This window comes from Pangasianodon hypophthalmus, chromosome 24, assembly GCF_027358585.1.
Source record: "Pangasianodon hypophthalmus isolate fPanHyp1 chromosome 24, fPanHyp1.pri, whole genome shotgun sequence".
Classification (NCBI taxonomy): Eukaryota; Metazoa; Chordata; class Actinopteri; order Siluriformes; family Pangasiidae; genus Pangasianodon; species Pangasianodon hypophthalmus.
In genome coordinates, this window is record NC_069733.1 from 1891229 (window position 1) to 1917465 (window position 26237).

Below are 26237 nucleotides of genomic sequence, written 5' to 3' on the forward strand. Positions count from 1 at the left end.
CAGGTGACGAGGCACTGGCTGATTTTGGATCTTCACAGGTCAGTGTGCAAGTCATAGCGCTTCTGTGGCTCCAGATGGTTCTTATCCAGCCAGGCCTGCAGCAGGGGCAGGTTCTTGTCCATCCATCGGATGTTCTCCTCCACATTCTCCAGCGCCTGCTGGATGCACCTCAGCTCAGCGCCCGTCTCGGCACTCAGAGAACCGAAGAAGCTGCGAATCTGATGGAGCAGAGAGTCCCGAGGTGAGCTCATGTAGCACCTAACATAGCAGTACTGGGATACACGCTCACACACATACCTCCTCCAGCTTCTCTCTGGTGGAGTACTGGCTGGTCACGCCTGTCACCATGTGCGCTATGGAGTGGGACCCGAGGTCGAACCTAAAAGATTAAAAAGATTATGCCATATTTTACCTTGTATAAAATGAGCACTACAAATACGCTGGCAGTGCTGGGATTCGAACCCTCAACCTTCTGCTCAGGAGTCCAACAGCTTAACCACTGAGCTACCACTTCCCTGTTTTCACACACAACAGTCTCTAGAGTTTACACAGAGCGGTGTGGAAACCCAAAAAAAAAAAAAAAACCCACAGTGGGTGGAAATGCCTTGTTGGAGAGAGAGCGAGATCTCCTCAACAAGGTCTTTCAGCCTGCAGATCCTCCCCACACAAGGTGTTTTTCCCACCATTCTGTGTAAACTCTAGAGGCTGTTGTGTCGCTAGAGCAGCAGATGAGTAGTTTCTGAAATACTCAATGCTGCACATTATACGGCCAAAAGTATGTGGAGACCTGACCATCACATCCATTTGTGATTCTTCCCCAGACTGCTGCAGCATTACAATGTCCCTTCACTGGAACCAAGAGGCCCAAACCTGTTCCAGCATGACGATGCCCCTGTGCACAAAGCGAGTTCCATGAAATCATGGTTTGTCAAGGTAGAAGTAGAAGAACTTGAGTGTCCTGCACAGAGCCCTGACCTCAACCCCACTGAACACCTTTGGGATGAACTGGAACACCGACTGCACCCCAGACCTCCTCACCAACATCAGCGCCTGACCTCACTAATGCTCTTGGGGCCGAATGAACACAAATCCTCACAGCCACGCTCCGAAATTAAACAGCTCTTTCGATGTTTAAAGAGCTGCAATATGTTCTACTCACTTCTTCACCAGCGAGTCCCAGTTTGCCCTCAGGAAGTCCCAGGTGTGTTTATAACCTTTAGGGTTCCTACTGATGGCCACCACGACATACGGCAGGTCCTGTGTCTTCATCACCGATCCCTCCAAACTCTGCTCCATCATCCTAAAGAGATTATTATTAAATACATGTGAGTTTTGGACATAATGCTAAAGATTAGGACGTACTGTGACACTTTTATCTCCTAATTGTAAAATCTCACCATTTCAGTTTGTGAGCGAGAGGAGTGATGGAGAGGGCCGACTTGATCCGGCTCTTCAGAGAAGTGTAGATTGTTTCACGGTACTTCTCAAACAGGAAGTTCCATCCTTCCTCGGTGCGAGCCCCGACCGCAAATACTGCCAGACTCACATCGTTAGGAAGACTGCAACAAAAGGAAAAATCATCTCAAATGTACAATTAAGTAAAGGTGCCACACTAATTATTTAAAAAAAAACGAACTAATATCCTGAAGCACCCTTGAGCTTGTCCCTCTGGGGGGAAATGTTCTGTGAAAGAGCCGTTTCACAAAAAATGTAGAACCTCCTACTGAAAGCTAAAAGCACCAAACATCCAAAAACCCTTTAAGGAACTGTTTCAGTGTATTCAAGATTCCAAAGTGGGCAAATCTTTTGCTCCCTTGGGGTTCATTCCTCAGTTTCCTCATCTTGTGCACTCCGCAAGGCTTCCACTGTACCCAGATCCTGTTCGGAGAGGCTAAAGAGGCATGCTACTAAGGCTCCTGGAAGCCAAAGAGGAACACCAACTATGTGTCTGCTGCAGCACTGACTGTCTTAGAGAAGCAGACTCTGGTTTGGGCATCCCCTTTGCTGAGGGTACAGCGATGCCAGTGCCAATAAGGCTGGGAGATTTAGGCTCTGGTTCAGTGTCAAATCTGACCCAAGTGCATCAGCCTAAATATCCATGCCTAAAGTCGACTGAGAAGCAGAGTAAGAAACCAAGAAAACGATCTAGCTCTCTTTCTAGGTGTGCACTAGCACCAAAAGCAGACACACTTACGACACTGGCACATGCTTGGCACACTCGGGCAATTCGCCATTTCGCTACTTGAATTGGAACAACCGACTCCCCTGTGGTGGAGACGAGGAGAGACTGATGCCAGGGTGGCTCTCTGCCAGTCTGTGGCGCTGGACACACGCAAGTGTCCTGTGAAACCTACCATTGGTGTCAGGGTTGCTCTTTGGGCCTGGGGCCAGAGGAGCCCTGAAGAGACGGGCCAGGTCTCAGAAACTAGGAACCAACACAGCCAAATGGCCATGTGTCACACCCCAATCACCGGCCATTTAGGGATCACAGCATTGTGATCTCTAAATGGGTAGTGCTGTCGAGGTCTTACATATGTACAGGAGAATGGTGTTTGCACCCAGAAGTAGTATCCCAGTTTTGGGAAAACTACTACTGGTTAACAGCAGACCTGGGGGGAATTTGGCAAGAAGTTTCCAGGAAACCCGTCATACGTGATTGTCACTTTGTTGAAGGACTCAATCTCCATGCTCACATTCTCAAGGAGATATCCAAGTGATTCTCACCACCTCAGTTACATAGGCAATCAGTTTTTTGCATTAACAATGGAAAAGACAACTAATTGACTTTGACTTTTTTGAATTACTGGTCGACTTTTTTGAAGAACTAGTCATGCAGCTGAGATAACCAAGATAGAGAGACTGATTATGCATTTACACCCATCTACCTATATATCTAGATGACCTCTGACCTCATTTTGCCATCAGACTCCTTCCACTTGTTGAAGAGCTCGCTGGCGGTCGAGACGCAGGGCGGGTGATCCCTCACACACGCAAACAGGAGCAGATAACTGCGCAGCATTCTCTGAGACACCGATCCATCATCACTCCACACCTGCTGATCAATGAGCTTGCGGAACAGTTGCACGATGTAGCTCTGTGTGAGAACCAGCGTACATTTGAGATGAAAAATCTCCAAGATAGACACAAGTAAGTATCTTGATGCCTTCAGAATTATGTATGATCCATGACTAACCTTCATCTGGTTCTCCAGCACCTCCAGTGTGTCCCTCTTCTCCATCAACTTGTAAAGTGGCACGAGCTCACTGAAGCCCTGCGTCACAGGCATGATCTCAGTCTCCCGACTCAGATATAGCGACAGGTCCAGGGCTTTGTCCAGTGGCAGCTTACCCACGCTGTCCAACAGAGTGAAGGTTTACTCGACAATGTAACATGGTACATATAACCTGTATATACCAGTCATATAGTGTAGATTGCGTCTAAGAACAATTGACCAATCAGAACACAGATAACCAGACAGGCCGCTAACCTGACCAACTGGAAGGCATTATTGATGAGGCTGGCCCGATCATTGCTGCTCAGAGCCGTGTGGTTGTGATTGAGCAAAGTGATGAGGTCGTCCCAGCCCGAGCCCTCGTAATGGACAATGTAATATCCGCTCATGTCCACGTTAAACTTGATCCAGTCCACTTCCTCGGGCAGGTACAGCACATCTGTCAAAAGGATTTCAGAGATTTATTATTAAAGGAATAAACTTTTAAAAAATGTACACAATTTCCCCTCTTTTACCCCAAATGTAGTCAATCAGACAAATGATGTTTGGTGTGTGAAGTTTAGCTTTGCACAAAGCTACATGTGTAAATGACTAAATGTTTCTCAAGTGACCTTGTTTGGCTCAGTGACATCTGTAAATAAACAGTTAATTTAAAGAGCAGAATAAGTCTAGATGCTGAACTTATATCATGAGAATTACTTGTATTGTACATTTATGATTATTTAGGTCATGGCCCTTATTAACCTCATACCTCCAGCGCTATATGAAAATAGGAAATGTTGGACTGTAAACATGACTTGATGGATGATCGGCTACATATAAAACAAATTGGTATGTGCTGTTTTTCTATAACAGTAAGACACACAGTGTTTTATTCCTTATACAGCAATTAACTTTATATATACTCTCATCCACATCCCCCTCAGTAGCTTCACTGTAATATGGTGAAATAATTAATGCAGTATAATGATACCTCGTTACTGTTCAGTTTTATGTTTGGGTGTGTGTATACACACCTGTCTTAGTCTTCAGCAGGAAGCGATGCACTGTGCTCGAGCTGCTGGTGACGTACGTCAGAGGAACGTGCCACAGAAATCTGTTTCCAAAACAGAAGCACTCAGTAAACAGGAGTAGAGACACCACAAGCCTGAGGCTGTAGTTAGTGATGTGTACATATGAGCTGAAGGGGTTTCTTCCAAAGCCACACCCAAAAGCGCACATTGTTTCCCCCATCGCAGAAGTTCTAGAAGAACCCTACCAAAACGATCCAAAGAACCAGTGAGGAACCTGTATGAGGTGGAGCTTTCTTAATTTACAGGTAAGCAGTGATGCCTCCTTATCCTCACTGGCTGGATGGTGGTGATCCATGTCACGTTTTGACTCCTGTTTAGAGTCTGGGGTGCTACAGACAGCAGAGTTTCTCCTCAGAGGAGATAATTAATTAACGCTCCTGAAATGTTAAAACTCTCTAACTCACCTTTGATGCCAGCTACAAATCAAACAGATGTCATATTTTAAATGTCCATATCATGCTAATTACATGACACATTATTTAAAACTATTACCACAGCTGCAGTGACGTGTCTGCTCAGCACATTTTTTCAACCTGTAAGAATATTAAGGAGCTTGAAATGTTCTGGAGGACTGAGCTGCTCTACTAGTGTCTCCACTTTGTTAGACTCAGTGCATTTATCCACTTTACTTTTTAAGAATGCTGATAATTGAGTCACGTGGGGGCAGCAACCAAAATGGCCGCAAGTTAGAGATCTCCTTGCCGCTCAAGAGTTAATTTACACTAATTACTGGCAATCCTACGAATTTAGGTGATTGTACGCTCACCGCAGTTTGTTAAGAAACTGGGGCATTCAGAATTCCGAGAAAGCACACAGAAAGATATGGCTACATCAAAATATTTTAAAGCTTCAAGCCGCCAGTCTTCACGGAAAGCTCCAGCACACGAAACTGAGGACGATACCTCAGATACGCCCCGCAGCCCTAAAAATTCGAACGAAAGTTTCGAGAAACTGTTTGTGTAAATTACTAAAATGAAGTCTACACTGTCGACCGTCGCGACCGATGTTTCAACTATTAAACAAACCACGGCAGAATTGAAAGCAACAGTGACGGCTATTCAGGAGAGATTGGAGGAAGCAGAGGAGCTCATCGCTCATCTGGAAGATTCTTCGGAGCGACTGGTGAATGACAGTAGTGCAAGAAACAAACAAGTTGATGCGCTGTGGAACCGAGTACAAGCTCTTGAAAACCAGAGCAGACGAAATAACGTGAGGCTGGTGGGCCTTAAAGAGACTTTTGGTACTAATGGGACTCTGCTAACTTGCGTTCAGAAAATCCTGAATGAGGGCCTCGATATAGACATACGCGGATAGTTCGAGATTGAGAGTGCATCGGCAATTGACTCCCATGCCGAATCCTGACCAGCCCCCGAGACCGGTTTTGATCCGCTTCTTAAGACAGTCCGCGAGAGATAAGGTGATTAACGTGGTGAAAGAGAAGCGGGGAATTGTCTGGGAGGATTGTCGCCTCTCCTTGTTTCCAGATATGTCGAAAGAACTCGCTGTTCTGAGGAAGACATTCACCTCGGCGAAACGGAAACTCCGGGAACTCGACGTAAGATATTCACTTACCTTTCCAGCGACTCTGCGTTTCAAGTGGAACGGGAAGAACGAGAGCTTCACAAATGCGGAGGCAGCTGAAAGATTTATCAATGAACATTGTCACTGAGAAGCATGTATAGTAAATTAAGGTGGGCCCGTTATTATAAACATTTATATTCAGGTGTAGGTATGTAGAAACTGAATGAAAAACTCCCGAGTGGCTTAGACAGAAACGGCCAGTAAGACAGCGTGCACAGGGGCTGCGATAAACCTATGGGCCGAAGGTTTTCTGTTTTTATTTATTTATTTATTTTCTATTTCTTTTTTCCCTCCTTCCCCTTCCTCCACGGTGAGAAAGTTTGGATGCCTGTAAAAGAGGGACGGGGAGTAGTCGGACTTATTTTATTTTTTATTTTACTTTTGATTTTTTGCATTTGTTCTGGTTCACATGTTTCAAAGTTCAGAATGATTGTAATATTAAGTTTTCAAAGATCAAAATCAGGAAGGTTTTGGGTAACGGCAAGTGTTCATATGCAGGGGTTTAAGTGTTTGAGGTTATTAATACAGGATAAGCTGTTAATGGTGGGCACAGACTTAAGAGAACAGACTATCAGTTAACAATGTCCGGGAGACTCGTTAAATTTATCTCATGGAACATTAATGGGTGTGGAAATCCAGTGAAAACAAAAAAGGTGTTGACGTACTTGAAAAACAATCAAGCGGATATTGTATTTATTCAGGAATCTCATTTGAAGGGCAAAGAGGCAAAAAAATTTAAAGTGGGGTGGATAGGTCATGTTTTTCATAGTTTATACTCCAGTAAACGTAATGGAGTGATAATTCTTATCCATAAGAATATAAGTTTTGTTCTGTTAAAACAAAGTAAAGATTCCGAGGGCCGGATTTTGTGTCTTGAGGCCAGGGTAGAAGGTACACGAATGGTGTTGTGCAATATATATGCACCTAACAAGAGTGACCCATCTTTCTTTCACGAGCTTAATCACATGTTGGGAAATTCTGAGGGTCAAATAATTCTAGCTGGAGATTTTAATGAAGTAATGGATCCACTCCTTGATAAAAGTTCACGTCAGACTCATTTGTTGACAAAGGGAAGAGAAGCATTGCATATGTTGAGTTGTGATTTGGGCCTTACAGATATATGGAGGCAATCCAATCCAAAGAATAGGGACTACACTTTTTTCTCCTACAGTCATAAAATGTATTCAAGGATCGATTTTTTTTTTTTTTTTTAGTATCGACCCCTTTGACTGCTCAGGTAGCTAATTGTGTCATAAAGACGATATCTATTACAGACCACGCACCAGTAGAATTACTTCTGAAGGTAACCAGTGATGTGGAGAAACGAGGAAGATGGAGAATGAATACTGCACTACTGTTAGATCCTCTCTTCCGGAATGCTTTAGAGGAGGATTTAAAATTCTTTTTAGAAATAAATTTAGGGAGTACAGAAGACATTTCAACAGTCTGGGAGACCTCTAAGGCGTATATAAGAGGAAAACTCATAGCTCAGGCTGCAAAAAAGAAAAGAGAAAACTTAAATAGGATTAAAGAGTTGGAAAAGGAAATTAAAAATAGGGAATTACAATTGATCAATATGTTTTCAGACAATCAGTATCAAGAGCTCTGTAAGTTAAAATATCAGTTGCATGAGATTTATAATAAAAAGGTGGAATATGCACTGTATAGACTGAAAACAAACTTTTATGAAGGGGAGAAAAAACAGGGAAATTACTTGCTAGACAATTGAGAGAAAAAAATACCTCCAACACAATACCAGTAATTAAACAGGGAGATAGACACATTTTTGCGGCCAAAGATATAAATAAAACATTCCAGCAATATTATGAAAAATTGTATACTTCTACAACACATACTAAATTCGTTCAAAATGAGATAAAAGATTTTCTGTCAAACATCGAAGTTCCTAGATTGCAGCCTGAGCAGTTGGAGGAGATGGAATCGCCCATATCATTAAGTGAGATAAAAGAAGTAATTTCATCAATGAAAACGGGAAAATCACCAGGCGCCGACGGCCTGCCGGTTGAGTACTATAAGGAATTTGTAGATGTCATAGCCCCAATACTTAACGAGGTGTATCAAGAAATGTTTAGGAAGCGGCGGGCACCCACGACACTTAATGAGGCTCTCATTTCTTTAATTCCTAAGAAAGGTAGAGATTTAACAGAGCCCTCAAATTTTAGGCCTATCAGTTTGTTAAATGTTGATTTGAAAATTTTGACAAAATTTTTTAGCCAATCGCCTACAAAAGGTGTTACCAAATATTATTCATCCCAACCAAGTGGGCTTTATGAACAACAGAGCCTCTTCAGACCATATAAGATTGTTGTTTCATTTAATTTGGACGTGCCAATCCAAAAATACTCCAATAACAGCTATTTCTCTCGACGCAGAGAAAGCCTTTGACAAGGTGGAGTGGCAATTTTTATTTGAAACCTTGTCATATTTTGGATTTGGGCAAAATTTTATTTCATGGGTTCAAATTCTATACAAAGAACCAAAGGCAGCAGTGATAACCAAAGGAGTTGTATCCCCCTTTTTTAACCTTTCCAGAGGAACACGTCAGGGGTGTTCATTAAGCCCACTCTTGTTTATTATTTTTTTGGAAATACTGGCAATTATTATTCAAGCACACTCCGGGATTAGGGGGGTGAAAGCGGGAGATAAGGAACATAAGCTCTTACTATACGCAGATGACATTTTAGCAGTCATAACTGATCCTCTGACCTCTTTACCACATCTAATGGATGTTATTCAATCCTTCTCAAAATTGTCAGGATATACAGTCAATTGGAATAAATCTGAAGCTACCCCCCTTTCCAATTCATGTGTATCGGTTATGGGTAGAAAAGTTTAAATTTAAATGGGTCCCCAAGGGAATGAAATATTTGGGTATAAAACTGTCCCGCAACATGGAGGAAATAACAGCACTCAATTTACACCCACTACTACAGAAGTTTAAAACTAACCTGGAGAAGTGGGAGAAAATCAAACTTACTCTCTGGGGAAAAATCAGTATTATTAAAATGGTAATAGCCCCCCAACTCAACTATGTACTAATGATGCTTCCGATGAAAATACCAAATTCATTTTTTAAAGAATTCGACAATCTAATGAAACACTTTTTGTGGGATGGGAAAAGGGCAAGAATTAATCTAAACAAGTTAATTGCCCCTAAAGAGAAAGGAGGGCTGGGTTTTCCTGATTGTAGATTATACCATTTGTCATTTGCTTTGGTAAAAATAGCTAAATACTGGAATCAGGAAAAAGATACAACTGATTGGATGAATGTTGAATATAAGATATGTTCACCCTTTACCCCCATTGAAGTATTTTCTCAGTTTGCTTGTAATACTACAAACCCTGTTCTTGTTCATTCTAGAGATGCTTGGATTAGAATTCACAAAATATTCAAATTATCTCATAATTTACAGAAATATTCTTCATTATGGTCTAACCCAGCAATCCGGATTGGTAAAAAGATGGTTTACTGGAAGTACTGGCACCAGCAGGGTATAAGCATCATTGACGACTTATATGAGGATGGGGTGTTAAGGTCATATGAAAATTTAATTAAATGTTATAATCTTGTAGGAAAAGAAAACTTTTGGAAGTTTCTACAGTTACGTAACTGTATACTGTCTAAAGGTGGCCCTGTGGTCGACAACCCTATCTTAAGATACTTTAAAAAAACACAAGAATCTCGTAAATCCTCACAATTATATAAAACAGTAAACTCTTTTAGAAGCAGTGAGTTGGGAAATTTAAGGACGAAATTGACCCAGAAAAATGGTCCAGCATCTTGGTGGGGTGTGGTAAATATATAAATGAAGCAAAGGGGAAGTTCACTCAATATAAGATTCTTCATAGATATTACCACACTCCGGTAAGACTTTACAGGATGAAACTGATGAAAGACAATTTATGTTGGAAATGCCAGTTGGAAAAAGGTACCTTTTTACATTGTATTTGGGAATGTAGTCTTGTTAAACCATTTTGGAAACAAGTTATGGATGTCTTAAGTTGCTGGTATGGCTCTGAAATATCTTTAACCTCTAAATTGTGTTTATTAGGCGACAAGTCTCAAATACCTAATGTTTCAAAGCGTGTATTTTCTGTTATTATGGTATGTATTACAACGGCAAGTAGGATTATTTTGAGACACTGGAAGACAGTGAAAGCCCCAGAATTGAAAGAGTGGGCCAGTGCAATGGTAGAAATTGCATCCTATGAAGCCTTCCAAAAAGAAAAGCAATAAAAACTTTAATTCAAAAAAAAAAAAAAAAAAGAATGCTGATAATTAAAAGAAAATGTTATCTAAAGAAAATGCTATGAAGAAAGAAAGGAAAAAAAACCTATACAATGTATCTATGCTCATTGCTTGTGTTATTTGTTGGGCTCATTTTGATGAAGGGTGCCAATAATTCTGAAGGACACTGTAAACTCTTGGCTGGTGAAGAGAATTATGGGATCGTGTTTGCTACTGAGATACCTTTTACACGGCTACAGCCTCATGCATGGAGAATTATATAACTGGTAGATTTTTGACACGTTCCAAACAATACGATTAGGTAATAAATTAATGATAGGTTTAGAGGACTGTGTGATCTCAGTGCTGTATTCACCCAGAGGTTTGGGACGAGTCCTCGCCCTTCAGGTATCGCTCCTGACTCAGGCGCACTTCACGACCTCTGACCTCCACCGTGATGAGCGGGAAGCCTTCCTGCAGGGTCCACGTCTCCATCATCGCCCTGACGTCCACCTCGTCTTCAGAGTGCTGCTTCTGTGAGAACCAAACACACTTATTTACTATCTGAAATTACACAACTAACAATCACCTACTTTATCATGTACTTATAAATGTCAGAGCTTTATTAAAGGAATAGTATGGCACAACCTTGAGTCATTTGTTTTCTTACCACAATTTGTTATTGTTCCACTGCCTAAGCCCCGCCTCCCAAGGATTAGATTCTTTAACTCTCTAAGCTACACTGATATTTAGGTTCCACTTTTAACTTGAATCTATATATATATTAATACAGACTTTCCCTGTTATTTCACAAAATGTATACAAAACGAGATTACAGGCTGTTTTCCCACTAGGGATTTTTCCCCATCCTCATCCAGGGCACATTTTACATGTAATCCTATAGGAAGACGGCTACTTTTAAAAATCACTGCCATCATGGCTTTTTCAACACAACAGTCTAAATTTGTAAGTTATTTTGTCTGCAGTTTAGCCATTTTATTTTTTTGTTTTTAACATTTCGTTTTAAAGAACATCCTGTACTGATGTGTGTTGTTTGTTTCTGCTCTCATACAGTTACACCAGTGTGTACTCACAGCGGTCAGACTCTCCCACAGGTGTGTGTTGACGGTGTTCTGGTAGCTGTAGCGTTTCAGGTAGGCAACAATCCCCACCTTAAATACGTCAGGGCTCAGGAACTCCCTCAGCATGTGCAGGATACATGCACCCTGACAAACCACACACACACACACACACACACACTCTTTATACGCACGCTTCCAACCCCAGGACTAAAAACACAATACTGCAATAATCTGCTGTCGAACCTTGTCGTAAGACACGTCATCGAACATCTCCTGTATCTGAGCCGGGTTCTCCACGGGGGTGGACACGGGGTGAGAGGAGCTTAAACAGTCTACCTCCATCGCCTCGAAGCACTTCTCAAGGAAATAGTCCTCCTGCAGGAGACAGCATGAACTGTCACATTTCTTAAATCATATGAACATATTACTTTTGTTATTTATTTTTAATTATGATTAAGTCTATTTCCCATATTTTGCATGTATATATTTTTTTAAACCGGTTCGTTGCGTCATGTTGAAGATTCTGAAATCTCTAACAGCAGGCCATCATATGAAGAGATTATGGTCTTTACCATGAACATGTAAAGCATGTGTAATCTGTACTTTGTAATTTCTAATAAACACCTTTTGAGTTAGGGAAGTGCCATGGTTTATTCAGTCTGATTCAATTCTATGTTCTGTTCTGTTCGTTTTGAGCATTACTGTTCACTTTTTGGCATGGTTCAGATTTCATTTAAGTGCTGTGAACTTAAAGACTCACCACTTGCAGCTCGGGGTTGGTGATGTTCACAGACACAAACTCCATGAACTTAGCAAAGCCCTCGTTCAGCCAGAGATCATTCCACCACTGCATCGTGACCAGATTACCGAACCACTGTGGAGGAGAACCAAGAACACAGCTCAAGGATCTCTCATACTTATAGACAGATAGGACACATCTGCTTACAGAAAGTCTTCATGTTTACTATGTTAGAATAATATTGAAGACATTAATGCTAGCTATAATACAGAATTATTCTGAAGCAAATTAAATCACAACTACTTCATATTTTAAATGATTAAGTTTTCCTGGTGAAGCTTTTCACACTCTGGACATCGTCTCGTCCAGCTGTACGAGGAGCTTAACGCAGGAGACTTTCCTTCAAACTCCCCGAATACACCGAGCTCCTTGCTGTTTCACCAAAGTTCTACATGAAACTACTTTTTTTTTTTTTTTTTTTTTTTTTTTTTTAAACAATTTATTTTTATATTAAAAACCTTTTAATTCAAAAACAAATTTTGAATCAGAAATAAATGTATACATGGGCATTCACTATTCGTCGTAAGCGTCATAAACTGTAAGCTTTTATATTATTGTTTTACTCTGTTCAACTTTTACTAAATCTATTACTAAAGTACTCTGCAGTTACAAACTGGAAGCTTCTTTAGATTTATATACACACAGACTGTACAGACAGGTGACAAATTAAAGGACAAACCAATGTAAAGTGTGTTAGTAAGGTGTCGGGCCACTGCGAGCCGCCAGAACATCACTGAACACCAGAAAACAATCCCTCAGTCAGTGGAGCCACCAGGTGTCCTTTAATTTTTTACCCATCTGTATATGAAAAGCTACTCATCTGAACATCTGTAAGCCTGAGGAACATAGAGAAAGCGTGGGACCTGATGAGCGAGCTCGTGTGCGATGATCATGGTGATGCCCAGCTTGTCGGAGGCCGAGGACTTGTGGGGGTCAAAGAGCAGAGCCGACTCCCTGTACGTGGTCAAACCCCAGTTCTCCATAGCACCTGACTGGAAGTCCGGGATTGCAGCCAGATCTGTGAGGAACCAACGACAGACAGCAGAAAATAAAGAGAAACCTGCTGTGACACATCAGTATAGACAGATAAACAGCGTGCTGGAGGCTGTATGTCGTTGGTGTTGCTTTATATTTTTCCACCACAGTGATCAGTTTGTTATTGAGCTACTTGTCCAAGCCACAAATTTCTCTCTACCTTGTTTCTCAGATGAGCTGCTGTGCTTTGGATTTTAAGATAATTAAGCTCATTAAGAAAAAGAGAAATTCACAGAGCTAAGCAGCTGAGGGAATAGTTCAGTTAAAAAATGTAAAAGATTATATATATATGAGAGAGAGGGAGAGGGAGAAAGCTCCCCTTACATCAAATACGTACAGAAGAGCTTAAGTTTGTTTGTTTTTTTTTTTTTTCCTTCTTCTTCTGGAAGTGTGAGTTTTTTTTTAATAAGGCATGGCCTTTTAGTTAGTTAATTAGCTAAGTACCATATGTCAATAATTTATTTTATTTATTTTGTGGCCACAAAATGTACAACTTGAGCCCATGACTTATTATGTTGTAGGTAACTCATACATAATACGTCGCCTCCAGTTAATTATTTGCTACCAGATTCCTAAACCAGTAAACCCAGTGTGATGTGTGAAATGTGGATCAGTGCGAAACAGCTGTACAGATGTTCACCTTGTTTAGGCAGAGGGTAGGGAATGTCAAAGTAATCATCGTAGAAGTCCAGCAGCTTCACTGCAGCGTCCAGCGCGAACTCGGCCTGCTTTATCTTCTCAGGTACAGCGTACACCGAGATCTGACACAACAGCACAGCGTCTCAGATTATTAACTCTTCTGAATATAAATACCATTAAAAAAAAAACATAAATTAGCACATTTGAGTTCAAGTAGTAAATATCTCTATTTTCACCTCAGTGCAAAAAAGCACAGCGACCTGGAGATATTTTATTTTGTAAATTTGTGCACACGATGTAGTAAATGAGGTTAATATGCTCACAAAAAAAGGTCACAAAAATCAGAAAACGTGCACATGGTTTATTTTATTCAGGATTTTGTGCTGAGACTCAGAGCACTTTCCTCACATGGCCTTATTATAAGTAAGAGGACACGTGCACTTTACCATCATCGATACATCATTTAATTTCAACAGCATCGTTAAGCACACTGCTCTGAGGAACTAGTAATGGGAATTCCAGCTCTAATCCGAGTGTCAAATCATTTGACTCGGCTCACCGGTAAGAGTCGACTCGTTTTCACTTTCAGTTCCCAAATGGCTCCTTGACATGTTTTTTCCCCAAAAAAGCTCACCAAAGTCACTGATCTTTGCCTATCTGTCACTTAAACTGTTCAGTATATTCATACTCTACATACTGATTAACAATATATTATTATACTTCACATTTTTTTGTTATAGATCTATTTTAATAATAAAAAAAACCATTAAGCTACATATTGGATTGACAAAAATTTTTTAAAAATTCCTGCATTATTATTATTATTATTATTATTATTGTATTGCAGTGACGGTGTTTAACATTCATTAAAGTAGAATTCAAAGAAGAATCATTTTATCATTTATTCTTCACTGACATGCGAAGAGAGCCGGCTCAAAGAGTCGACTCACTGACAAACGACACATCGCTATCAGTAACCTAACAGAGCTCTCTGCGGGGATGTTCTCTTTAGAGGAAGAGCACAAATTAACACTTGGGCACAATTTTATTTACTGCTTCATGAACACAAACTAACCAGAAAGATTCAGTCTCTGTAGAAAACCTTCTGCCACACCAAGTTCAAGTGAAAATCAGCTGAAGCCGCTCTCACCTCGACTCCATGCTGAGTGTGTTTGCTGATAGACAGGAAGTCACACACGATGAAGGCCACCAGGTAGGTGCTCATCTTCACAGTCTCGTCAAACTGATCCTCAAACAGACCGCCTGGGAGAGCCAGCGTCCTCAGCTGAGACAGGGACGAGACAAGACAGAAGAGACAGACCAGTGACTCATTATCCAAATGTTATTATATGATTGGTTTTAATCTGAGTTGTTAAAATGCTTCTTTTAACGTCTAGTTCAAATAACAGTGAAGTTTCGATTCTGTATTTTAACCCTACAGTCGTTGCTCTATTCCTAACATTAAGAACAGAGCTATGGACTGTACGGTGTGTGAGTATTACCTTGGGCATGTTGGAGATGGTGATGTGTCTACTCTCACGGCGAATGTGAATAGAGAAGTTGGCTTTGAATGCAGGTTCATCGAAACAGGGGAAAGCTGCTCGCGCGCTCGTCGGCTCGAACTGTGTGGAGGCCAGCACCCTGTCAACATAAACATCAGTCAAGTGTGTAATTAGTGAAATATTTTCTAGAAAAGATACAAAGGATCCCATATATATTTTTCCTATATGGGATTCAGACATGTCCACAGACATCCATGAAAACATGACCGGTTCCTCACCGTTCCTCTCCATCACTGGAGCGGTACGTGCTTTTATATAAACCGTGGAAGCTCTCGGACAGTTTGGCTGCAAACTCCAGCTCGATGATGTACACACTTCCTCTCCTCAGCACCATGTGTTCACTGATGAGAGCGATCTGCTGGTAGGCCGGATACTCCAGCACCCTGAGAGCCTGGCTCTGACCTTCAGCCAAACTGCGGAGAACGGCTCTGGAGATGTTGAGCTCCTTGCTGTGGAGGACGATGGTGTGTGTGTCCTGGAGGACGTCCACTCGGATCTTCACTCTCCCTGTGAAGTCGAGGCTGGTGAGGTTGGGGTGGATGAGGAGAGTGTAATGAAACGGAGAGACGGTCTCTGGAAGCCTCATCTTGTTCCAGGGGAACGTCTCTCCGCTGGTCGATGTTGGGAAGGAGGACTCGGTTTCTTCTCTGGCTTGCGTCACTGCAGTCCAAGACGATGACACGGAGCACAAACACAGGAGGAGCACCAGGAGGGCCATGTTCTACAGGAACTGCTGAGAACCAGGAAGTGGAAATCAATCACATTTTGAAATAATCTTACAAACATATCTTACAGTAAAGTTCAAATTACAACTCTGAGCATGATACACCATCAATATTTTTACATTTATGATGTTTCACATCTCCTGATTCCTGATTCATTTACTTTCACAATGACTCCACAAGCCCTGGCGGTACACTGACACAATACCACTGCAAAATATTCTCCATCAAAACAATAAAAACAGCCAGAATCTCCTGGTGTGCAGTTAAACTTCATGGCCTACTATTTCACACCTTTGTCATTAATGTTTTTTCCCAGATCCTCGGAACAAACCGCTCACTGGCCGAGAGAACGAAAGTGAAAATAAAACCGCGCAAACCCAATGCATCATGGGAAACTCGCGCGACTGAAACACTGAAATCATATACAATCACACTTCAGACACCAAAACTATGAAACTGTGAATTCACGACATAAACACAAAAATATATATATAAATAAAGCGTCGTGTTACGCAGTGTTAAAGAGTTATATGCGCAAACGTTGCGCAGACACGACCGCGCGAATGCAGAGGGCGGCCATGATGGATTTCAAAATAAAAGTCGAGACCCTTCAACTGTGAGGAAAAACACGAGAAGTACTTTCTCAGTAAATGAAAGACGAAAATTTTTTTTTCGTTAGTTGCCTATTTACTTAATTACTTATTTATATTGTTACTTATTTACTTTGTTAATTATTTATTTAGTTTTTAACCCATGTATTAACTCATTTAATTAATAAATTATTTACTTGTAGATTACTTACTAAATTATTTATTTGATTATTTATTTAATTACTTATTTAATTACTTGTTTATCTACTTTCTTACTTTTTTGCTAGAATCAGACACAAATAAATAAATAAATAAACAGTATAATAAAATGTGTTGGTGTGTGGTGTCTAGAAGCTCTGTAGTGTGTAGTGTGGGTGTGTGGTGTATATTTACCTTTTGCTAGTCAACTGATGTGTTTTTTTTTTTTTTTTTTTTTTTTTTTTTTTAGAAGGATAAAGTCCAACTTAAAAGTCCACAAGCTCATTAATCAGTAAACTTTACGGTCTGAAAAGATGCGTCTTATCATAGCTTCTGTTCATCTCGGAGTTAAACCTTCTGCCCTTTTCTCAGAGAAGACCCTGACCTTGAGCACCAGGCCATAATCTAACATCCCATACGTCACAACCTTCCAGCAGCATATGAGCTGTAGCGCAGCTGTAGAGGACAGTGGCCAGTGTAGGAGCTGAAGGAGCTGTGAGAGAACTCCACCATGCTGAAGAAGCTGCTGCTGTTTGCTCTGGCTGGAGCGGCTCTCTTCACCATAGGGATCCTGATCGGGCATTTCGCGATCAAAAAGAACTCCTCGAGTCCGTTACCCGAGTGGGTGCAGGAGGTGGCTCAGGATGTGGACGAGAACCTCATCGAGAAGTTCATCGCTCAGGTGGACAACGCGCAGATTGAGGAAAACCTCAAGTGAGTTGAGACTCAAACAAGCGAGTGCACAAAAGTATCGGAATAGGAATTTTATATATTTATCAATATATTTATCACATTAAATACAATTCTTTTGTTTCACTGTTACATATTTAATAGATTTACATTTTTGTTAATGTTTTTTCTTTGTTTTGAGGTTGGGGTAAGATTTTAGAGTAAAAAAAAAATCAAAACCCTAAATACAAATCTCCAAAATTCTAATCACAAAAATACAGATTTAATGTAAATCAGGCCGAATGTGAAGCGTCAGGGATTTCCAGGGAAAAGTGGAGACTTTGCACTGATGAAGAGCAATGCAAGGGACAGAACTGTCACAGACTTCATGTGTCAAGAAATGTAATAAGCAGGTGGAAATGAGGGTGAAGTTGAGGTTGAGGTGGGGTGTGTGTGTGTGTGTGTGTGTGTGTGTGTTAGTGGACAGCTGAGACTGACCTGGTCTCCTTTCCTCCTCCAGGGTCCTGACCCAAGTTCCCCACATGGCCACTACGGCCGGGGACGAGGCCACAGTTGAATACATGCTGAAGCGATGGCAGGACAGAGACACGGGGCTGGACGCTGCGTGGAGGGAGGATTACAGAGTTTATCTTTCCTTCCCAGACAAAGACAAGCCGAATAACGTCACTGTGGGTGAGTCCCGCGAGAGCGCTCAGTTACTTTCCAAATCCAGTGATGAGGAGGAGAGATGTTGATCCTTACATCCTACTCTTTGGTCCTGTAATGATGGAGGGAATAAAACACTCAGTGTGGTGCTGTTACAGGAAAATAATCAGCGACACGATGGCGTGATGAAGTGGAGTTACTCTCACCACACTGAAGCTGATTATTTTCCTATAACAGCATGCCCTAAAGTGCTTTATTCCTCTTATACCACATCATATTTTATTATCCATTTATAGTTACATTTAATGTTGTGGAATGCCTCAAAACAAGACAGTTCCTGTTCTCACTTACATTATAGCAGCTATAAACAATCGTTCCCTCATCAACCTCTCTTTTTTCTCTCTCTTACATTTAAGAAGACAAAAAAAAAACCCCAAAAAATGCAGCTTCTTGTCTTACCAAGAAACCACAAAGCCTAAAATGCTCTGTCCTGAAGATGTGGGAAAATTTAAAGATACAGTTTTACTTCTGACTGTTACAAAGCGCTGACACTGGAGACTCCTTCCATAAATGTGAAAAAAAAAATCTCCTTACAGAAAACTTCACCATAACAATGATTACAAACATTTTTAAATCCATTCATGTGGAGAGTTTAATATAACCCTGTGCTTTGCAGCTGCACTACTGAAAATTACACCTTGTAAATCATCAAAAATAAAATAAGTATAATGGAATGTTACAACACAACAACAGCGTGCAGTAAAGGGTTAAATCAGGTGGAGTAAAATATAAAATAAAGTACGTTGAAGTAATAATAAAAGTATAAAAAAGACGCGTGATCGTGAAATCTTACAACACTTACATCATTTAGACATCAGTGTACACAAGCGACTATAATAATGTTATCAGTTTATAACAATCTTATCACTTTTATAGTCTATAAACTGATAACAGTAATATTGTAACCATGGCAATTAGAGCTTAATCCATCATACCATTTTGTTTCTTTATTTAAGATATCTAACTGGTGGGGAGAGAGGGAGAGATAGAGAAAGACAGAGAGAGCAACAAAAAGAGAGAGAGAGCGACAAAGAGACAGAGACAGAGCAGAGAAAGGGAGACAGAACAGAGAGAGAGAGAGAGAGAGAGAGAGAAATAATTAGAGAGAGACTGACAGAGAGAGTGAGACTGAGATACAGAGGGATAAAGAGAGAGACAGAGAGAGAACACAGAGAGAAAGAATTAGAGAGAGACTGCTAGATAGAGAGCACAAAAAAGACAGAGTGAGTGACAGAGAGAACAGAGAGAGAGAGAGGGTCGGACTTTATGTCAGAGCATCAGTGCACTCGGACAGAGGTTCAGCTGAGGTTTATAAAGGTTTATAAAGTTCAGTAAGTGAGGTTTCTAAAGCACTCAATCGCGCCGCAGCGTTTAAACACTGGCACATGGGGCAGGTTCCCTGAAGAGTGAGATGAAGCTGATGGAGACGTTCATTCCTCAGAAATATTGCTAATAGATGATTTTACAGTCCTCTATGTTCTAGCTATTAAATGAGTAACTCCAGAAGTACAGTAGTAGTAGTTATTTAGGGTTAAGAAGGTGAAACATAGCCGGATCTTTTTACTAAACATGTTTATTTAAACTTGTGTAAAAGTCGCAGGACAGTTTTTACTGAAATTTCACTGAGAGTCTGTGAACCAAGTTAGTTCCTGTTATCATTTGTGCTCTATTGCCTATAAATTGTCATTCACTTTAACATTAAATAATAATACTAATAATAATAAACCCAATAATATTAGAGTAAGAACGAGCGCTTCCTCTTCGAGCTCAGGTTCAGTTCTGCAACAATACACAGGTACAGGAGACAAGACTCGGATCAATTTCAGTGAAAACTAATAAATCTAATTTTGTTAGGTTTGATGTAGAACCCTACAGCAGAGTACTTTCCTATCAGAAAGGGTTCCAAGTAGATGGTTTTAGGAAACTAAGAACCGATAATCATCAAATGAAGCCTTTAGGAACCATGTCACTGTGAGCTTTACACTGCAGAAAGAAGTGCTACAGCAACAGTAATGTTTCATTCACACTCTCAGCTCTCTCTGTGAGCCTCATTTACAGTACAGGTGTGTAAATGTTTGCGTAAACCAAACCGAACAAAACATTTCCACAAGATTTACTAAAGTTTCAGAAATGCTGATTTTCTTTGTATTTGCATTTGGTGACGCCCACAAAACTCCATAAAAGGCAAAGCTGAAATGAGTCATACCAGATCACTCACTTATCAGTGCTGTCTCTAATAAAGTGTTGCACAACGATGTTGGCTTGTTTGCTTTATTCTTTTCCATATTTAATATTTCTTTCGTTAGTGACATTAATATTAAACGACTGGGTTTCACAAAAGTTTCATTTAATGTATGTGGAAATAAGCTGCACAAGGTACTTACAAAAACAAACGTTTTTTTCAAAAATTACAGGATTTTTATGAAAACCAACTTTCTTGTGTAAATGCTTCTGTTTATGAATAAATAAACTGCTTCATAAATGAGCCCCATCGTTCAGACTTTTTTTGTTTGAACGATTAAGTTACTGCATTATATTAAAAATGTTTAAATAACCATGCAATGATTGTTTTCGGAAATGGATTCATTTCTCATTTTGTGCTCATGGTTCACGTTTCAGTGAGAGGTTCTGATGTCGTCGGCTCCATACGAGAAAAAGAGAAGGCGTACCGTGCGGAGCAGGACGATCCGGAAGTGGTGCAGCCGTACGCCGCTTATGGACCTGCGGGACATGCAAAGGTGCTTCTCTTAATCCATTTCAACCCAATTGGTGTCTGTCTGTCTGAGTAAATGAAAGTTACTCTTTCAATAGCAAAACGCTCTATGGAGAGAAAAAAAGAAAGTTAGTGAAAATGCATGATTTATTCATACACAGTTGTGACTTGTGGAGTCAAATGTTGCATGGCCCATCAGTTTGAGGCACCTATTTAAAACTGGGCAGTAACTTGTATTTTAATTTATCGTACAAATAAATAAAAAGGAAGCAAAGATAATAAAAGATAACAGAATTCATTTTCATTTAAAGTAATTACTTTGTGAAAAAGTTATACATATTGTTAGGAATAAAACTGTATCATGCAGTTATAGTGAAATAATTAACAACTGGGTGGTGTGATGGAGTGGAGTTGATTATTTTCCTTTACCAGCATGCCCCTAAGTATTTTATTCCTAACACTCCAGAGCAATTAGCCAGTGATCACAATGTTTATTCAATAAAGAATGATACATTGTACTTTTTATCCATTTATAGTTACATTAAATGTTGTGCAACATCCATCAAACAAGTTAGCTCCAGTTATCACTGACATTATAGCAGCTATAAAGACAAGCTATAATTGCATTTATACGTTAGCTGAGCTCTCAGATAAACTTTCTGATAGTCCAAATGTCACTCACAGTTGTGACCTGTGGGATTTAAAGGGTTAAATACTTGTTTTTTTCAACCCCTTTCTTAGAACACAACACACGTGACTCCAATACGTTCGAGGAAACATAAAAAGAAACACTAACCTCTTGCACTTTTCATAAGCAGTCATAAAATGACATTTCTTTTTTTTTTCCACTTCACTTCAGATTTATCTTATCTCTACCAAGTCATCTCTCGAACAATCCACTTCACACTCCCATCCTTCCTCTCAGGCAGGTCACCAAGTTAACAGATAACAGGATGACCATAGACCTCCGACTCTGTAATGAGCGATTTATCTGCTGACCTTTGAGGCTATCTCAGCTGTCACACCGCAAAGCTCAAATGTGTCAGAGAAGCTCGGCAGCTGCTGCATTTTCAACCGTAACTGAATATTAATGCATCCATCTGTGAAGTTTAATCAAAACACACATCTTTATATGTTGTGCAGGGAAAGCTCGTGTATGCCAACCAGGGGAAAGTGAGTGACTATGAGCATTTAAACAGAGCCCTGGGCAACTTAACTGGAACAATCGCTATCGTCAGATACGGAGGAGCGGGAAGAGCTGATAAAGTAAGCAAACCACAAAACTGCACCACACACCACATTCACAAGTCACCAGCAAACAAACTTCCCATCATGAAGATCCAGCTTCCTGGCATTTCCCAGATACTAAACTGTACCATTCCTTATCCTGGAAACATGAACATGCTGTAGTATCGCTACCTTTGAGGTACATAATTGAACCATAACAATCATTGATATATCTTTTACTTTTATTCGTTTTTAGAGTAAAACTTTGAATATACATAAAGTTTCAAAGGATGTACCATGGACAGTACCAAAGAAAAGGGCAAAAGGGCTACCATATTTCTCCCCAGTTTTGTCACCTGTCAATTCCCACCACAAGTCAGCTCTCCTCCATCACACAACAGCTACCAGCTGGGGAGGGTGAAGGCTAACATGTGCTTCCTCTGAGCCATACGAAGCCAACTACCGCATATTCTCAAACTGCTGCATCATGGGGCAACTTAACACACACAGCGGAAAGCACTATCTGCCCTCTTCTGCACATATGAGCTGACAGAAGCACACGATTGGATAGTGTCAGTATGACTGGATAGCTGTGGCATCTTTGGGATTCAACCGTGCGATCTCCTGCCGATAGGATGACCGTGCTTCTGTTGCCCCACTCAAAATGGCTACTTTATAAAATGTAAATGTTGGCCTTTCCAAATTTTCTCCTTTATCTCCTGACCTTCGGAGTTCACTCTAATGAAGTTACACATCAAGTTCAACCTGAGAAATATCACACATTTTACCTAAAAAAAAAAAAAACAGTAGAGGAAAGCAGCAGTGTCCTTGACGTTTATCTACAGCATGTAGAAGTTAAGGTAACTGGTTATGAGGAAGCAGTCAAAATCCGCAGAAATAACAGACAGCAAATCTGTAAAACTGCACAAGTAATAAAAACCCTACAACACAGGGTTACTGAGAACATAATATCTTGATGACTGGATGATAAATATCTTTATGCAACCCTACAACAGGAGGTCTCCATTTCAGGCACAGTCTCACACAGAAACCTTTTAGGTAGCTGGGATCTCTTGAACTCCCTGAGTCTATCGAGTACGTAGTCTTTGTGCAATAAGTCTCAGACCCGCAGGTGAAAAAGTGGGATGTGTGTTTACGATCTTTCTGTGACTCGACTTGTCTCGTGTCCTGTTCAGGGGATCAACGCTGCCCCTTTCGGAGTCATCGGAGTGCTCGTCTACACAGACCCCTATGACATCAATGATGGGAAGATGTCAGATGAAAACGAAACGTACCCCCACTCGTGGTACCTTCCACCCTCTGGTGTCGAGAGAGGAAGTTACAAAACCAACTTTGGAGATCAGCTGACACCATACCTGGCTGCCAAAAGTAACCATGAGTGATGTGCTTACATACTGCATACATAATATATTCTAGCACTTGAAACCTTGTGTTCATGAAAACAAATCCCAATTTCAGATGACACATACAGAATTGACGAGGAGGACATCACTGGGGTTTCGCCCATTCCGATCCAGCCAATAGGGTTTGAAGACGCTCAGATGTTAATATGGTGAGTTGAGAATGGATAGCCAAGTCGTCCCCCTCCTTAACGTGTCTCTTGCAGTAATTTCACTTACAACCAGAGAGAATGTACTGATTTCTAGCTTTACTGATGTACATTTGTGATGATTGTGACAGTGAGCTTGATGGGTCTGAGGCTCCTGAAACCTGGCAGGGCTCATTTCCATGCAAGTACAACTTGGGTGGACCGGGATTCAAAAACACGTCTCATTTTAAAGACTGGTAGGTTCTCACTGGCTTTCCATTTTCACTTAACAGGTACACTAAAAAAAAAACCTCACGAGTCTCAGTGTAAGTTGTAACGTATTAGAACGTGTACATTAATATAAACCTGTGATTTACAGCTGCACTACTGTCAGCGCTGCTGTTATAGAAAATTAATCAACACCTTCTGACCAATCACAATCCAGAATTCAACATAATCCTAGTTTCCTGAACTCAGGAAAAACTTGGCAGTGAGTGTGTCAAAGTCTACACGCACCTTCACTTCTTCTCAGTGTTGTTTTTTACTCTGTTTTGTTTAAGATTGTGTCCAATCAGGTTGTTTTGACAAAGCGAACTCTTAAACATTTGAGAAAGTGTTAAACCACGGCTGCAGATTTTATTCTTCTCATCCACAACCGTCACTTCACACTCCTTATCTGAATAATAAGCTCTGAGACAGCCAGCCGCGTAAGAGATAACACCCAATCCAGTGGCCTGATATCAGACAATAATGGAGGTGAAGCAGATATTGGGACAATTTCATGGAGGTTATTTTGATTATACGACTATTTATTAGTGTTTGGAAAAAGAAAAAAGAAAAAAACAAACAAACTCTGGATTGGCTTTGGAAGTTTCGCTTTCTCATAACCGAATGATATGAAATAGCAAATTCATTCCATCAGCTCTTCTCAAGCTTTTGGCTCTCTAAACTGATTAAACCTCACTACTATCCATCTTTTACTGTAGTATTACTGTAGATAGCTTAGTGCCGGGATCATCAAATGGCAACCCACTTTTAATATTTAAAAGAAATTAAATTAAATCTATTTTACAGAAAATGGTAAGCACTGTTAGGTTAAGTTTTGAAAAAAAAATGTGAGGAGCGAGACTGTACATGAGGAATCAGTAATAAAAAGAGGAGACACTAGTTGGGATTATATTGTTCATGACAAGCTGAGAGTTGGGGTGGGTTTCTGGTTTTTCTCCTAATTTCTTACTATTATTTCGCAAAAATACTAATATTATATGACTTGGTAATGGGAACTTGTCAGGACCATTTCAAAAACAAATGTATAGTAGGCTTTAGCTTGGCCAGTGTAGACTTTAGCTCCAAACACCAGGAAGTGATGTTCAGAAGATCTCCAGATGTTCAGGAGCAGAGTTGGACAGTTGAGGATAAAACCCAAGCTTTGTTTCTGATTCTTTTCACCAGTGATGTGCAGCTGGACGTGTACAACAAGGCAGAAATAAAAGACTCTGCGAATGTGATGGGAGTGATCTGGGGCAGTGTAGAGCCAGGTAAGCTAAGAACCTAACTGTACTCAAAACATGCCCTGGTCTATTAAACTCTGTCTATTAACTGTAACCAAAAAAAAAAACAAAAAAAACAAAAAAACGCTTCAAAGTGACATTTACTATTTCATAATTGATTTTTTTCATGCTAGTTTTATGACACAAAAAGTTATTTTATTCTGTAGACCTTATGGCCAAAAAATGGACATTTCTTTGATTTATTTTTTTTTTATTTAAAGGTTTGTTCAATTTCATTCAGCTTTCTCTAAACTCTATCCATGTGCGTGTTCAGACAGGTACGTGATCTATGGGAACCACAGAGACAGTTGGGTACACGGCGCCGTCGACCCCAGCAGTGGGACAGCCGTCATGCTGGAGATCACCAGAATCCTGGGGCAAATGGTCAAGACAGGTGAATTCATGCAAACTAAATGATGGTTTTATAAAAAAAACAAACTATAATGTTAGGTGGGATATTGTTGCATTGTTCAAAATATCAAAATAGTTCAAAGCCTGATGATGCCACAGCTATCCGTGGCAAGGAGTCCTAGAGAACGTTATTGGATGTGCTCTCTGGGTGGGAGGGGATTACTCTCTCTTAAGAGCTGCTACTGCATAGGTATCTGATGGTAATGAAGTTTAGACAGGTACAGTTGTGTTCACATCTGAGAAGTCAATCTCAGACGTTCTCTTTGTTTCTGAAAGGAACATGGCGGCCTCGGCGAACGCTGATCTTCGGCAGCTGGGGAGCCGAGGAATTCGGTCTGATCGGATCTGCTGAATATGCCGAGGTGAGGATAAAGATGTGGTTTGGATTATAAGGTGTGTTTTTTGCGCCATCGGAAGTGCTGTGACACATGAAAAGAACACTTTAGGGTGCTAGAAGGACGATTATTTTTTATTTATTTTAGCCAAATGTTGTTGCCTGCTTGTTTTTATAATTTCATCAAATAGGAAATGTTCCTGGGTTTGGACAAGTCCAAAGTGTTTATTAAAAAAATGTAGTACTCAAACCCAAAATCCAAGCCTAGCAGACAAGGAGGACAGGGATAAGGA

At 40.4% G+C, this 26237-nt stretch overlaps 2 protein-coding genes across 10 annotated transcripts in view; one reads left to right on the top strand and one right to left on the bottom strand.

Annotated features, from left to right (window-relative positions):
• On the bottom strand, positions 1 to 18070 carry erap1b (endoplasmic reticulum aminopeptidase 1b). 9 transcript variants are annotated; one of them, XM_053228986.1, is made up of 18 exons: positions 17933 to 18070; positions 15471 to 15985; positions 15193 to 15331; positions 14841 to 14975; positions 13692 to 13812; positions 12880 to 13034; positions 11978 to 12091; positions 11461 to 11592; positions 11230 to 11361; positions 10512 to 10669; positions 4249 to 4328; positions 3488 to 3671; positions 3194 to 3353; positions 2910 to 3094; positions 1398 to 1559; positions 1160 to 1300; positions 298 to 379; positions 1 to 218 (listed from the first exon to the last, which is right to left on the bottom strand). In XM_053228986.1, exons 2-18 carry the CDS (start codon positions 15968 to 15970, stop codon positions 33 to 35), a joined length of 2766 nt encoding a protein of 921 aa, XP_053084961.1. In that variant the 5' UTR covers positions 15971 to 15985; positions 17933 to 18070; the 3' UTR covers positions 1 to 32. The 9 variants fall into 9 exon arrangements, with proteins under 9 accessions (XP_053084961.1, XP_053084966.1, XP_053084963.1 ...); XM_053228991.1 differs by having other exon boundaries at positions 15471 to 15982; positions 17933 to 17953; XM_053228988.1 differs by lacking the exon at positions 17933 to 18070 and adding an exon at positions 16259 to 16514 and having other exon boundaries at positions 15471 to 15982.
• Positions 17210 to 26237, top strand: part of naaladl1 (N-acetylated alpha-linked acidic dipeptidase like 1) — a 12626-nt gene continuing 3598 nt past the window's right edge. The window contains exons 1-10 of the mRNA XM_053228993.1: positions 17210 to 17479; positions 17955 to 18127; positions 20780 to 20898; positions 22017 to 22139; positions 23297 to 23489; positions 23580 to 23673; positions 23802 to 23906; positions 25102 to 25187; positions 25474 to 25593; positions 25887 to 25972. Of these exons, the coding sequence (XP_053084968.1) occupies positions 17277 to 17479; positions 17955 to 18127; positions 20780 to 20898; positions 22017 to 22139; positions 23297 to 23489; positions 23580 to 23673; positions 23802 to 23906; positions 25102 to 25187; positions 25474 to 25593; positions 25887 to 25972 (1302 nt within the window). The 5' untranslated portion in view covers positions 17210 to 17276. The remainder of the gene's footprint in view (positions 17480 to 17954; positions 18128 to 20779; positions 20899 to 22016; positions 22140 to 23296; positions 23490 to 23579; positions 23674 to 23801; positions 23907 to 25101; positions 25188 to 25473; positions 25594 to 25886; positions 25973 to 26237) is intronic.

Excerpts from the sequence above, each read along its gene's own strand:
- erap1b (XM_053228986.1), bottom strand. The coding sequence starts at position 15,970 with ATGGCCCTCCTGGTGCTCCTCCTGTGTTTGTGCTCCGTGTCATCGTCT. Across the intron at positions 12,092-12,879 it reads CACACGAGCTCGCTCATCAG|TGGTTCGGTAATCTGGTCAC; the intron begins GTCCCACGCTTT and ends TCTCCTCCACAG. Across the intron at positions 10,670-11,229 it reads TGTGGGAGAGTCTGACCGCT|AAGCAGCACTCTGAAGACGA; the intron begins GTGAGTACACAC and ends TGGTTCTCACAG.